We start from the raw sequence: 15,341 nt of genomic DNA, 5'->3' as shown, positions 1-15,341 counted from the left end.
ACTGTGCTGTACAGTTTCAAACCAACCCCAGAGAACAGAACACGATAAGAAGGTGCTGAAGAAGTGCGGTACGTTCAGCTGAGAGAGGAAAACTATGGGAACAGGAGTAATGAGAATACACTTCGATGGAAGAGGTAAGAGAACCAAGACTGACTAGGAGAAAACAAAGCGAGAGGTAAGGGTGGTTCGGAGTCTGTGTGCTATTTAACTCTTCGTTGTTCCATAGAAAGACACTCAGGTGCTATGCTCCAATACAATGTGCTTGTATTATGTGCTGATCATATTTGTTGATTCAATGAACCGCTATAAACTCCGATGAACACTATTTGACTGGTTAAAACCACCCCTTTAAGCTCTTGTTCATTACTCCTGAAAATGTAATGGTTTATGTCGAGAAGATATACAACATAGCTACTATTTTCAAATGAGTTTGTTGCCTTGTTTGGCTTGGTTACTATGACAGTTAATGTTTGGTGAAAGAACTACACATTTGACTGTGTCACAATGTTTTTTTTTTGTTACTGCCGCACAAAAGGAGAAAGGAAGGGCAGACGGCTTTAGACATTCCTCAGTTCCTTCCACTGTCCTTCAGTTCCTATCTTACCCCATATCCTTCAGTTCTCGTTCTCTGTCTCTCTGGGGAACATCAACTGCATTCAAAGTGTGGTTTCCATGTGGGGCCTCTCATCAAAGAGCTCTGCAGTGCTGAGCAGAAACGTCAGTGTGTTTAGGCCGAGTCCCTGTGAGAGCGCTGTGATCACATTCCATCAGCCTCAACCCAAAGATAGATACACTGGAAAACGGCAGTCTGCTGTTCCACTCAGACAACAATCTTCCCCTTTGGGGACTCACGTGAGAAGATCAGCTCAGGATCAAAACCAAATCAAAGCCTCCCAAGTACTAGGTCTGACTCCAGATCAGTCATTCGAATGTTGATTTTTTTTTTTAAACAACGTTACTTTCACAAATAACTGACGATGCTGATCCAGGATCTGGTCTTAGGACTGGGAGCACTCTGTGGCTACACTTGAGGGAAAGTGAAGACTGAGAGAGAGACTCAGTGGGGTTATGTTTCTCCTTAGGCTCAGGCGGACAGAACAGACAGGAAGTAAGATCAGTAGGAGAGATAGAAGAGGCCCAAACCAAACCTGGGCCGTTCCGCTAGGGTCACATGTGGTTCTGCTCAGGGGCTAGCAGGACGCCTGGGGGAGGGGCAGGAGCCCTGGCTGTCAAAACTGGCCGTCCGCGTTTTCCACTGCAGTACACAGACAGACAGACAGACAGACAGACAGACAGACAGACAGACAGACAGACAGACAGACAGACAGACAGACAGACAGACAGACAGACAGACAGACAGACAGACAGACAGACAGACAGACAGACAGACAGACAGACAGACAGACAGACAGACAGACAGGCAGACAGACAGGCACGCACACACAGTTAGAACATAGATATTACACTGTTACAATATCTGACATTGATTTTATCCGACATGTGATCGTTGAAAAAAAGTCTATTTTACTATATACAATATAGTACGTATAGTAAATATAGTCTACACATTATTCTTCACACACTGCAACGTGCTGTATGAACTAACCTCTTTCTCTGATTTCTTGGCCTCCAGTAGGGGGTGCCAGTGTGCAATGGGCTTGCGTGGGTACGCCAGCATCTCGTTCCAGTGGCCCTTGCCAAGCCCCTCAGCACTGCACCCCACACGGTTCACACCAATGATTTCATTGTGACCAACCCTGCAGGGGCCAGACAACACACACAACATCACACAACGACAACACAACATTACAGCTAATCCTGCTCTTCAGACACACTACATTACAAAATGCAGGGTTGATTCTATAGCTGAATTTTTATTACATGCAGCGGTGCAAATGGAGAAAAATATTCTGTGAACCCACCAACGTAAAATAGTGGAATTCACCTGAAATAAACTAATTTGGCATCTCCAACTCTTATTACATACATTTTGTTATCAGAGGATACAGTTGCAAGAAGTGAAAGGGAGAGGTGAGGTGATCATGTCGCGGTTGTAATTCATGTGAATAGAGCTGAGTCATCTAGGTGGTTAAAAGGGGACATTTCCATATCTCTTTGAGAGATTATGTCTGAAATGTAAATGCGATGAAGAAAGGGTTTGTGCTCAACAACTACAAACGATAACGGCACCAACAAACTCCTCTCTGGATTGGCTCAGACCAATGGTGATGTTTGTTCTCCCTCGTCATAATCCCTACACCCACAATATAATCCTAGATCGAAGGGACTGACTAGTAAACAAAACAAGGACAACTTGATAACCACAGTAGACTCGGTTTGCCAGTTAGCAACAACACACGTGTATTAATAAACTAGCACACCTGCACCCATTTAACCAGCCGTGTTTGTTGATAAAAACGACCCTCAGAGCATCCCTTCAGCCAGTGAAGTGAATGTCCTGACTCCTGACCTTTTCTTTCTCTTTGTTGTCCAGTTTGTTTAAAAAAAATAGACAACACACAGAGTGCTCTATTCGAGGAGGCGTATCGTGCAAACTGCACAGATACAGAATACTCCTCTGAGAGAAGCGTCTGAGTTAAATGTTTTGACAATGTTTCAGCAGACGTAAAACTGAGTTCAATCAAACATTGTCTCTCTTGACAGACTCCCACCAAGTGGCTGGAAAGTGTCAAAACAGATTTGTATTGACAGTTGAAGTTGGAAGTTTACATACACTTAGGTTGGAGTCATTAAAACTCATTTTTCAACCACTCCACAAATTTCTTGTTAACAAACTATAGTTTTGGCAAGTTGGTTAGGACATCTACTTTGTGCATGACACAAGTAATTTTTCCAACAATTGTTAACAGATAGATTATTTCACTTATAATTCACTGTCTCACAATTCCAGTGGGTCAGAAGTTTACATAAACTAAGTTGACTGTGCCTTTAAACACCTTTGAGAATTCAAGAAAATGATGTCATGGCTTTAGAAGCTTCTGATAGGCTAATTGACACCATTTGAGTCAATTGGAGGTGTACCTGTGGATGTATTTCAAGGCCTACCTTCAAACTCAGTGCCTCTTTGCTTGACATCATTGGAAAATAAATAGAAATCAGCCAAGACCTCAGAAAAATAATTGTAGACCTCCACAAGTCTGGTTCATCCTTGGGAGCAATTTCCAAATGCCTGAAGGTACCACGTTCATCTGTACAAACAATAGTACGCAAGTATAAACACCATGGGACCACGCAGCTGTCATACCGCTCAGGAAGCATTTTGTCTCCTGGAGATGAACATACTTTGGTGCGAAAAGTGCAAATCAATCCCAGAACAACAGCAAAGGACCTTGTGAAGATGCTGGAGGAAACAGGTACAAAAGTATCTATAGCCACAGTAAAATGAGTCCTATATCGACATAACCCGAAAGGCCGCTCAGCAAGGAAGAAACCACTGCTCCAAAACCACTTATAAAAAAGCCAGACTACGGTTTGCAACTGCACATGGAGACAAAGATCATACTTTTTGGAGAAATGTCCTCTAGTCTGATTAAATAAAAATAGAACTGTTAGGCCATAATGACCATTGTTATGTTTGGAGGAAAAAGGGGGAGACTTGCAAGCCGAAGAACACCATCCAAATCGTGATGCACGGGGGTGGCAGCATCATGTTGTGGGGGTGCTTTGCTGCAGGAGGGACTGGTGCACAAAATAGATGGCATCATGATGTAGGAAAATTATGTGGATATACTGAAGCAACATCTCAAGACATCAGTCAGAAAGTTAAAGCTTGGTTGCAAATGTGTCTTCCAAATGGACAATGACCCCAAGCATACTTCCAAAGTTGTGGCAAACTGGCTTAAGGACAACAAGTGGCCATCACAAAGCCCTGACTTCAATCCTATAGAAAATTTGTGGGCAGAACTGAAAAAGCGTGCACGAGCAAGGAGGCCTACAAACCTGACTCAGTTACACCAGCTCTGTCAGGAGGAATGGGCCAAAATTCACCCAACTTATTGTGGGAAGCTTGTGGAAGGCTACCCCAAAACATTTGACCCAAGTTACAATTTAAAGGCAATGCTACCAAATACTAATTGAGTGTATGTAAACTTCTGACCCACTGGGAATGTGATGAAAGAAATAAAAGCTGAAATAAATCATTCTCTCTACTATTATTCTGACATTTCACATTCTTAAAATAAAGTGGTGATCCTAACTGACAGGGAATTCTTACTAAGATTAAATGTCAAGATTTGTGAAAAACGGAGTTTAAATGTATTTGGCTAAGGTGTATGTAAACTTCCGACTTACACCGTAGGTGCCAATATATATTTTTGAAACAGTACGTACAAGTCATAGTCCATGACTGAGATGTGCAGGCTGACGTGGTCCATGCTGTCTGGGGGGATGTCGAAGATGATGGCCTCGTTGTACGTGGGGTTCAGAGTGTTCTTCTTGATGGTTGTCTTCTTCTTTTTCAAACGCCTCCCGTCACAGACGAGAGACACTTTGACGTAGGGATCTGCCAATGAGAGAAAGGAAAGGTATGCTTATAACAAATCTAAATTCTATATTCTATAGCTACATTATCTTGAGATTAATCCTCAAATCAAATTTCCTGCAAACAGTCTGTCACGAGAGACATGCTGAGAGAATGAGATGACAAGTTTGTCTTTCAATGCTTGGATGTTAGCCTCTGTTAGTGTGATTTTTCGATAGAGATAGTGTAGATCTACCTCTATAACACTTGACACTCAGCATTTGACAATCGAATGCTATTCTAATTACTGTAGGCCTACAGTGACCTCACCTTAACTCAAACACATCAGTTTTGATACAGCAGCTGCGGCGATCAATTTCATTTCCCATATGTATTTCCCATGTGTATTCCCACTCCTGCTCTACTTAAACCTAAATATAGCAATAACATCCTTGAAAATGTCTGGAATAATTCGCTGTACATTAAATATTGATGAGTCAACACCTCAAGTGTTGACAGCGGAGGAAGTGAAGGCATTCGACAGAGTGCTTTAACGGGAAAAAGGGAAACATTATTGTGGTGAATACTGATTTCAATCTTCATCTGTCAGCTCCTATGATACATTATGCCAGTATAATAGTCAGATGTAAGCTGCCCTCGATTCATAAACAAAATATAAGGAGGGCTTGCTTTGCAACCAAATATGCTTCAGGGTACCGTTGATTAGCTATGGTTTACTGCACACAGACCCAGTTCAATTCAGCAACAACTGGGAGACATGTAAATCCTCTGAGGAGGGATGTATAACTTGTCAAATGTAAATAAAGATGAGAGGTAAATAATAACGTGTCTTATTTTGGGTTGAATGAATACAACCCGATTCATGACATTTAACTCACAGTGAATGTCACTTTCATTTTGAAGCAAACATATTTCCTGCAATGGTATCTTGTTATTGATAACATAAATGGAATATGGAACAGCAGACTTTTAGGCTGTGTCTCAAATGGCACCCCATTCCCTACATCGTGCACTACTTTTGCCCAGAGCACTATACAGTATATAGAGAATAGGCTGCCATTTGGGATGCAAACTTACATAACAATGAACACCGCCTGAAACCTCATAGAAATAAGCTGCTGGAGATGACATCTTCATATTGCCACTGATGAATATTAATAGATTCCCACAGAACTAGAAGCGGTAGAGAGGACTTCCCTTAGTTTGCTGTTTTTATTTGACATTTTATGTGACTGTATTTATAATTTCGTATGTAACAGTCAGGGTAGGGTGTATTTCTACTTTGAGTCATTACCACAAACAATGAGTCACACATATGCACGTAGACATGGACACACACACACACACACACACACACACACACACACACACACACACACACACACACACACACACACACATACACACATACACACATACACACATACACACACACACACACCTACCTGAGTATCCTGTGATATCCATGGCCTTGAGGTTCCTGCACTTGATGACCGTGAGAGTGAGTCGTCCAGCAGTGGGCAGGTAGCATAGTGAGAACATGATCTCTCCCAGGTCCACACTCTCCTGTGGGAACAAACAGAAAAAAATGAAAGTTACACACACACACACACACACACAGCACTGGAAGGATTCCTTCAGGCCCTACTGACGCAAGGGCAAAATCACTAGGATGGAAATGGATTGTAAAGCCAAAGTCATTATTACAATATCCCTCAAGAGCTGTATTTGTGTGAAGCCTGCCATCGCACACAGAACTGACTATCAGGCTCACGCTCAATAAGTTATAATGAAAAATCTGCAGGACAGTGACAAATGGGCACTCTATGGCCCTTTTGTGGAATTACACATCTAAAGACATACAACATAGAAAGTTACAGTGGGTTACAGGAAACAAAGCTAAGGAACTATGTGGAGACTGCAGTAATGTTCTCAAATCAGTTAGTTTAAGCATTGCCCCTTTGCCCTCTCTGTCTGAAGGCAATATGACCTGTTATTAATGCCTCCTCTCAGTAAAAAAGTATTACTTTTCAGGGTATTAGTGCAGCGTTGTAGCCAAAGGGGATTAAAGCGGGGGTTGGGTGTGGGGCGAAGGCATGGGCTGCAAGTGTCAATGTTATTTGGGAAAATGCAAAAATCTGTGTTTGAGCCAGGATTAGTGTTCAAATTTAAAATAAGGCTCAGGTCAGATCGGTTTTTTTTTTAGTTCTGAAGCAATACAACCACACCCGTTCAATTCCTCTGAGTTTCTAGTCAGCCACTGTCATTTAGTACTATGTCACCACAGGATGAAGCAGTGGAAACAGTGGGCCTACCTACACATTTCTATTATGTATTACAGATATGGATTAATCTCCCTCTAACCGGTCAATGATTAGTAAGCAAACCCTCCCGAAATAGTTTGTACGGATCAAACATGCTCTAAGACACTGCCTGATGTCAAGAATTCTTTCGCTCCGTCCTTCTCCCAGCCCGCCCCCTCTAGACTCTTTATCTTCCTAATGCCCGTGGGTTGGTATTATCGATGCATTCCCATGATCTATTAACTATTAACAGAGTAAAAGCTGCCGGCTGATACTCTTCTCCACACAAACCCCCCTCTGACCGGCGTTTGGGGTTCTCAGCTCTATTCTCAGCTCTATTCTCAGCTCTATTCTCAGCTCTAAACATTTACATTTGTAAACCTTTCGTCCATCCCAAGGCTCAGGCTCATGTTATACAGGTACATGCTCCTAAACCCCCGTATTGTTTAATCTACTGCGTCCTTAATGAAACAATTCATGAGACATTTCCAACCCCCTTGTCTGCATACTGCGTACTTAACTTTGCAATTGCCTACAAGATGGTGAGCTAGGGAGTTTTGGCAGTGAGTCATTTCCTTGTTCAATAAAATGTGTGTGCTGAGCAACGAGGCAACTGCTTTCTGCCACTTTAGCAATAACTACTAGATTATTGAGCGGTGCCTCCAAAGGCAGCTGAAGTTCAACAATACAGGCCACAGATAATACTCTGGCTGAAGTGCCTTCCAGTGAAGAGAAGCATCGAATAGATTCCCAACCGATGCCAACAACATAGTGCACTGCTGCACTTAGCACAACAAGACATCCTCATGACACCATCAAAAAAAGATTAGTGTAAAAATTAATGACCACTTTTAGTATGTCGTTGGAAGGATCACATTTTTGTTGTTGTTGCCCAGACAGTTTCACGACCTTTGTGATGATTACAAGTACTTGTTATGCCTTTAGCTTATAACTACTGTCATTTCATATGATGAGAACAACATCTTACATTAGAAAAGTATTTACGTAAAAAAAAGTAAAATGTTCATCTTTTTTTCTGGGGGGCATAATGATTTGAATGAGGTTATTATTCTAACTGGTTACACATGTGAACAATGTTAACTCTCGGCTGGTCCCAGATCTGTTTGTGCTCTCTTGCCACCTCCTATGCCAAACAATGGCCATAGGAGTTGGCAAGACAGCACAAACAGATCTGGGACCAGACTATGTCAACTCTGCTTTAAGTGAGAGACAAACAGACATATGTTCTTACAGTTGTGGTGTACTGAATGTCCCTCCAAATGTCCGTCTCCCTGGAAAGGTCTGACGTCTCAACGAGGTTATCCACCACCACCTCCCCGATCATATCATGTCTGGAGAACCTGTCAAAGTCAAACACGCTCATGTGGAGCTTCCTAACAGCCAGCTCATCATAAGGCACGGGGAACTGGAAGGACTCGTCGAACGTGGGGTTGAGCGTCTTCCGGTGGACGCGCGTCTGGAACTTCTTGCGATCAGGGAGAAGATAGATTTTGACGTAGGGGTCGGAGCTGCCGCACAGGTCCTTGGCGGGCAGGTCGAAGGCTTTGAGGATGTTGACCAGGAGGGCCTCATTTTCATAATCGTACTTCAGTGAGAAGTTGATCTTCCCACAGTTCTTGGCGTTGCTGTTCTTGGCGGACTCGTCAGTGTCCAGGGTCTTCTGTCTGTAGAGCTCGGGTTTGATGCGTCCGATGCTGGTGGGCTGCTCGTCCTCGTCCAAATAGTCATTGCCAAGGTCCAGGCTGATCGACTGCATCTGTCTGGGCAGGTGCCTTTTGAACGAGCTGTGTCTGCAGAGACAGAGGAGACGGAGGAGAAAGAGGGGGGAAAAATACGAGAACCTTATAAAACCATGCAATCGGCAGTAGCAAAGGGCAGTGTATACAAAAGCAGAGACAGTGGAGAGAGAGGGGGAAATATAAACAGCTTCATTATGGTGCCTGGAGGAGTCAGTGTTTGAAGAATTGTGCTTGATTGCCCAGCAGGTGAATTCAATTCCAAGTGGTTTTTGAATCTTAATAGTGTTTCTGCAACTTAGAACCCTATGGTCCTCGATGCAATTTATTTTACTCAGTAGTACAAATGGTCCTCATCTTAGGGTCTGTTATTCAATACGGGTATGGGGTCTTACAAGACAACAGCACATAGAGATTATGTTATTGAAAAACAATTTGAGATACATCCAATAATCAGACCCCCTGTTGGAGTTGTGGCTATGTGAAATAATAGCTGTGGGGTTGTTTTACTGGGGTTTCCCCCCACGCTAAACTGTATTCCATTACTTCTCATGAAGTGATCTGGAGATTATAATTACCATATTTTAAATTAACAGCACCAAATGGCTCACAGGCAGAAAGTATATGGGCTTGGGAGGACCAAAACAAAATGAAACTTAATTGCCTTTTTGCACTGTGATAATCATGCAGAAACTGTATTTTTAAATGGCTGCGGAATAACAAATTGGATTCGGATAAAAAAATGAATGACCAACTTTCTTAGTGCAGTTATTAGGAGATTCGTGAGGTCCCTATGAGGATTCTTTATAACTGACGATTGATATTTCTGCTGACTACCAGACCCATTCAGTTTTCTGTATGTATTTGTGTGTCTATGTTTGTGTGTGCATGTGTGTGTGTGTGTGTGTGTGCGTGTGTGTGTGCGTGTGTGTGCGTGCGTGTGCGTGTGTTTGCGTGTGTGTGTGCGTGTGTGTGCGTGTGTGTGCGTGTGTGTGTGTGTGTGTGTGCGGCTGTGGAATACTCAAGTGGATTCAGGTAGATTAAAAGTGCATTTTATATCTTTGTTGCCATTATGTGAATATTTGGCCTGTACTGTCAGGTTCCTATGAGGGTTGCCAATTCCTGGGATTCTTTAGAACTGACTATTGATATTTCTGCTAACTAACTGAGCCTTTTAGTTTTCTGACCACGCCTCTGTGTGTGCGTATGTTTGTGTGTTTATGTATTCATGTCGATGGCGCGAGTGTGTGCTAACCTGGAGGAGGAAGCAGGCTCAGTGGCCTGCCGCTGCATGCGTTGAGTACGCCTCATAAAGTGTTCCCTCATTGACAGCTGCACCTCCGCTGGGATATCAGGTGACGTGTGGCTTATCTTCACAGCAGCCTCCAGGAAACCCACGGAACCCATCGGGTCCTTCACTTTCTCCGTTGCCATGGTGACCGGTGACTTCTGCTGGTTGGGGCTTGGGAGGAACTGGTGCTGGGGCTGAGGAGGGTGGATGTGGAGGTGGAAGGGGGGGCAGTCGTCTGGGGGACCGCAGGCCGGGGTCAGGGCTGCAGAGCTGGAGGAAAGGGCTGCTGCCGCCTTGTTCTGCCAGTAAGGCACCCAGCACAGCTTCCAGGAGGCGAAGGCACAAAGAGTCAACAGGACAAGTCCGCACACCACAAACACGCTGAGTAGGAGGCCAAAAGTGACATCTGGAGCAGATCCGCAGGGACCAAACGCAGGATCACACAATATGGACAAACAGATGGTGGAGACAGTGAGAAGAAAATCAGAATCAATTAGATTGAAACACAAAATATGGAGCAGTAGATCAGTATGGCACAGCGGGTGGAGCATCACATTAACACCGTAGATTGGTATTGCTGTATCAGTGGCAATGAAATACTGGCGGTAGGTCAGCCAAATGTTTACTATCCAACCTGTTTTCGGAAGATTGATGATCATATTATACATTTGTCTTCATTGCTGTATGGATGTGTGTGATAAATACATAAAAGCTCATCCTTAGAAATGGACTCTGCATGAGGGGATAAAGTGCCACTGTTCACCCCAGCTTCCTTTGTTATTGTTTTTGTTTCGCGAACGAAACAGGAGGTGAGGTGCGTCGAGCAGTGTGGTCCACAAAAATTGCTGTACATATTGTGTTGTTCTATCACGTGTGCAATGATGCCCGAGGGGGGAAAAACAGTGTTGGTTGTTTGCAGTAACTTCTTTGTTGTTGTAATATCCCAAACGAATGTGGCTGTTTCCCCATTAAGGATTACAGCTTTAAAGCAGTAAAAAGATAAGTAACACACACACACACACACACACACACACACACACACACACACACACACACACACACACACACACACACACACACACACACACACACACAGTTGTTATCGCAGTAGCCCACACTTTGTTAGACTTGCAACTGAGTTAAAAAAGTAATTACAGTTAACTCTGATGAATCATAAATAGGCACATCATCTATTTCAAAAGCAACAAAGACTCTTGGGATAACTGCCGCAGAGATAGTTGCATCAATGAATGGGGTGTGTTTCTAGCCTGTCTGTACGTGTGTGGGTGTTAAGATGAGACGGGGGTGGGGTGGGCTTGGAACAACCCAAGTCATTTCTTTTTCAATATTATGAATATGCTTTCTGGAAGAACAAATGGGATCCAAAGACCTGGAGAGCCAACGAAAATGCTGACAGGCAGCACCAAGCAAACATTAATATGAATTGAGAAGGCATAGAGAAAACATCACACTGTTGGCTTGGCTTCATCCGGTGTTATACAGTAAATATATTCTTGATGCAATGTAATTATTTTTCTCCACCTGATACTTGCCAACGTTTCCATACTTCCACAGTGGAAAATGGACTTTTATTTCTTCGGTTTGCTGCAGCATTCGTTCTTTGCTGCTGCAGTCTTGATTACTCTGATTTGTCTGCAATAATTCACACTGAACAGTCCCTGAGCATCTTGGGGCTTTCTAAGTGTATTCTGACTCCAATCTCAACATAATTCCCAACTGTTAGATAGATAAGACGACCTGCTCCGAGGCAGATTCAATTAGTTCCTTTTATAAATTCAGCTGGCTCAACTGTTTCTCAGTTTAATGGACAAATATGAGCATATGTTAAACATTATTACTGTAGGATATTTGTTTGTTCAACAGTTACATTATAGCCTATGACATAATATTTAAAGAGGAAGATTTGCAAGTGGTTCAAATGAAACATGGATGCAATATCAGCATGGATTCTTCTTTTTCTACATTTGATCCTTTCAGAATCCTTTCACACTTTACCTGATCTTGTATTATTATTATTAGATATCTTCATGCATGCTTTACGGTTTCGAGTGCACTTATAACTTTCAAATGTCCACAGATAAAAAACGGTTAATTTTTACTCAGACGAAAACTCTCATGTTCAGAAACCATCCATCAAATCATTTTTTAAATTGAGTGTCCAGTACGGAGCGCTTTAGGCTTATCCAAGATGGAGACTAGATTTCCAAGACTGGGGGATTTGTGCCTCTGCTCCTAGGGGATTTCAACATTATCCCCAGCCATGACTTCTCCTTGTCAACTACCATTCCTCACAGCTCTGCACAAAGGACAGTGTTGACCAACATATCACTGGCACATTTTTCAGTTGCTGTGATGAAAAATGAGAAGATACAGTAGATTGATGGTTTATGTTGACTATCTGAAGGGAGCATAGGCTGGATATTTTATGTCGCTGAAATGGTCTACGATAGCTGAGAAGTATTTTCCCAAGATATGTAACCACCGATAACATTAAACACATTACCAATTGGTTGATAAAGGGATACCTCAGTCTTCCAGTCATTGCGCTAACACTTGTTAGTATCCGATTAATTATCCTAAGCACATATTTATTTCCCAATATGACAGCATAACCGGACATTGAATCATCGGAACACGGAGCCAAATATTGCGTGCACTGACAATCTGTCTTCCGCACATTAGATCGTTGACATACAGTTATCAGAGCTCTATTTGCTCTACATATAGTGGTGTCCACACTAGAGACAGTGATGTACGCCCACAGCTTTAGAGGCAGTGAAGTTCTATTTTCTCTCTGTGTGATGTAATGTACAGACTAGACAGTGCTGCAGCTGTAGATACTGGGCAGCGAGGCCAAGGCCCACTGGGGGCTGATCATGGTGCAGTCTTTTGTGTTCCTTCCCAGACAGACAGACAGACAGACAGACTGGTGGTGACAGACAGACAGACAGACAGACAGACAGACAGACAGACAGACAGACATACAGGCAGGCAGGCAGGGGCTGCATCCCAAATGGCATCCTATTCCCAATACAGTGCCATATTTTTAACCAGACCTATGGACTCTGGTCAAAAGTAGTACACTATATGGGGATTAGGGTGCCATTTTGGGAGGTACACAGAGTATTGGTCATGGTGCAAGGTTGGTGTTCCTTCCCAAACCCGACAAACAAATAGTATAGGGTAAGGAAGCAGAGCAGTGTGAGGCCGTTACTCCAAGTGGGGTGCTGGGCCCAACCACACTGAGACAGACAGACAGACAGATAGATAGATAGATAGACAGACAGCGTGGGAACGGACTGACCTCAGGATTTAAAACACTACTGATGATCACATCCTCCCAAGACGGATCAGCTTTACAATCAACCAACAGGAATTGTTCAGGACGCCTTCTCATGACAGAACCAGTCAGCTTAGGCTACTCAATCGATACTCTCAGAGGTTGACACGACTGTGTGAAGGTCTCCTTCAGGTGTGGATTTAGAAAGGTGAGGAAGAAAATATTGAGGTATGATGCAGTGATAGATGATTGACTACTGCTATTTTAATAGCACAGACATAGCATCTGTGCTGTATCTCTAAGCCAGCTGGAGTACTCCCAATGGTTTAAACATCAATATGGTGTCTTGCATTATTGGCTCTCCCTGGGCCAATATTTTTTGATTCATTACATTACACCATGATGTAAATGAGAAAGGTCCAACCACAGTAAATACTAACGACAGCTAGTGCAGTAGTGGTACATGTACAGTGCCTTGCAAAAGTGTTCATCCCCTTGGTGTTTTTCCTATTTTGTTGCATTACAACCTGTAATTTAAATGGATTTTTATTTGGATTTCATGTAATGGACATACACATAATAGTCCAAATTAGTAAAGTGAAATGAAAAAAAAAAGTTGTTCAAAAATTATTTATTTTTTTAAAGGAAAATTGGTGCCTGCATATGTATTCACCCCCTTTGCTATGAAGTCCCTAAATAAGATCTGGTGCAACCAATTACCTTCAGAAGACACATAATTAGTTAAATAAAGTCCATCTGTGTTCAATCTAAGTGTCACATGATCTGTCACATGATCTCAGTATATATACACCTGTTCTGAAAGGCCCCAGAGTCTGCAACACCACTAAGCAAGGGGCACCACCAAGCAAGCGAAACCATGAAGACCAAGGAGCTCTCCAAACAGGTAAGGGACAAAGTCATGGAGAAGTACAGATCAGGGTTGGGTTCTAAAAAAATATCAGAAACTTTGAACATCCCACAGAGCACCATTAAATCCATTATTAAAACATTCAGAAAATATGTCACCACAACAAACCTGCCAAGACAGGGCCACCCGCCAACACTCACAGACAGGGCAAGGAGCGCATTAGTCAGAGAGGCAACAAAGAGACCAAAGATAACCCTGAAAGAGCTGCAAAGCTCCACAGCGGAGATTGGAGTATCTGTCCATAGGACCACTTCAAGCCGTACACTCCACAGAGCTGGGCTTTACGGAAGAGTGGTCAGAAAAAAGCCATTGCTTAAAGAACAAAATAAGCAAACACGTTTGGTGTTCGCCAAAAGGCATGTGAGAGACGGCCCCAAACATATGGAAAAAGGTACTCTGGTCAGATGAGACTAAAATTGAGCTTTTTGGCCATCAAGGAAAAAGCTGTCTGGCTCAAACCCAACACTTTCATCACCCCGAGAACACCATCCCCACAGTGAAGCATGGTGGTGCCAGCATCATGCTGTGGGCATGTGTTTCATCGGCAGGGACTGGGAAACTGATCAGAATTGAAGGAATGATGGATGGCGCTAAAGGGAAATTCTTGAGGGAAACCTGTTTCAGTCTTCCAGAGATTTGAGACTGGGACAGAGGTTCACCTTCCAGCGGGACAATGACCCTAAGCATACTGCTAAAGCAACACTCGAGTGATTTAAGGGGAAACATTTAAATGTCTTGGAATGGCCTAGTCAAAGCCCAGACCTCAATCCAATCCGAGAATCTGTGGTATGACTGAAAGATTGCAGTACACCAGCAGAACCCATCCAACTTGAAGTAGCTGGAGCAGTTTTTATGTGAAGAATGGGCAAAAATCCTAGTGGCTAGATGTGCCAAGCTTGTAGAGACATACCCCAAGAGACTTGCAGCTGTAATTGCTGCAAAAGGTGTCTCTACAAAGTATTGACTGTGGGAGGGGTGATTAGTTATGCATGCTTAAGTTTTCAAATTTGTTCAAGTTTGTTTCACAAGAAAAAATGTTTTGCATCTACAAAGTGGTAGGCATGTTGTGTAAATCAAATGATACAAATCCCCCCCAAAATCTATTTTAATTCCAGGTTGTAAGCCAACAAAATAGGAAAAATGCGAAGGGGGGGTGAATAATTTTGCAAGCCACTGTAGCTGTGATTCAACCCTTATATTTCCACAACATCAATCCATGTGTTTGAGCCTACAAAGGCCTTGTATCAAAGGACCACGTGA

At 42.9% G+C, this 15,341-nt stretch overlaps 1 protein-coding gene across 1 annotated transcript in view; it reads right to left on the bottom strand.

Annotated features, from left to right (window-relative positions):
* Positions 1-2,077: 2,077 nt before the first annotated feature.
* The window catches only part of LOC112221517 (synaptotagmin-6-like), a 70,901-nt gene continuing 57,637 nt past the window's right edge, over positions 2,078-15,341 (bottom strand). The window contains exons 2-6 of the mRNA XM_024383647.2: positions 9,817-10,258; positions 8,057-8,615; positions 5,947-6,067; positions 4,351-4,522; positions 2,078-2,081 (exon numbers count right to left, since the gene is read on the bottom strand). Of these exons, the coding sequence (XP_024239415.2) occupies positions 2,078-2,081; positions 4,351-4,522; positions 5,947-6,067; positions 8,057-8,615; positions 9,817-10,258 (1,298 nt within the window). The remainder of the gene's footprint in view (positions 2,082-4,350; positions 4,523-5,946; positions 6,068-8,056; positions 8,616-9,816; positions 10,259-15,341) is intronic.

This window comes from Oncorhynchus tshawytscha, linkage group LG22, assembly GCF_018296145.1.
Source record: "Oncorhynchus tshawytscha isolate Ot180627B linkage group LG22, Otsh_v2.0, whole genome shotgun sequence".
Classification (NCBI taxonomy): Eukaryota; Metazoa; Chordata; class Actinopteri; order Salmoniformes; family Salmonidae; genus Oncorhynchus; species Oncorhynchus tshawytscha.
The sequence above is the reverse complement of the archived record's forward strand: the minus strand, read 5'-3'. Positions and strand labels throughout refer to the sequence as shown.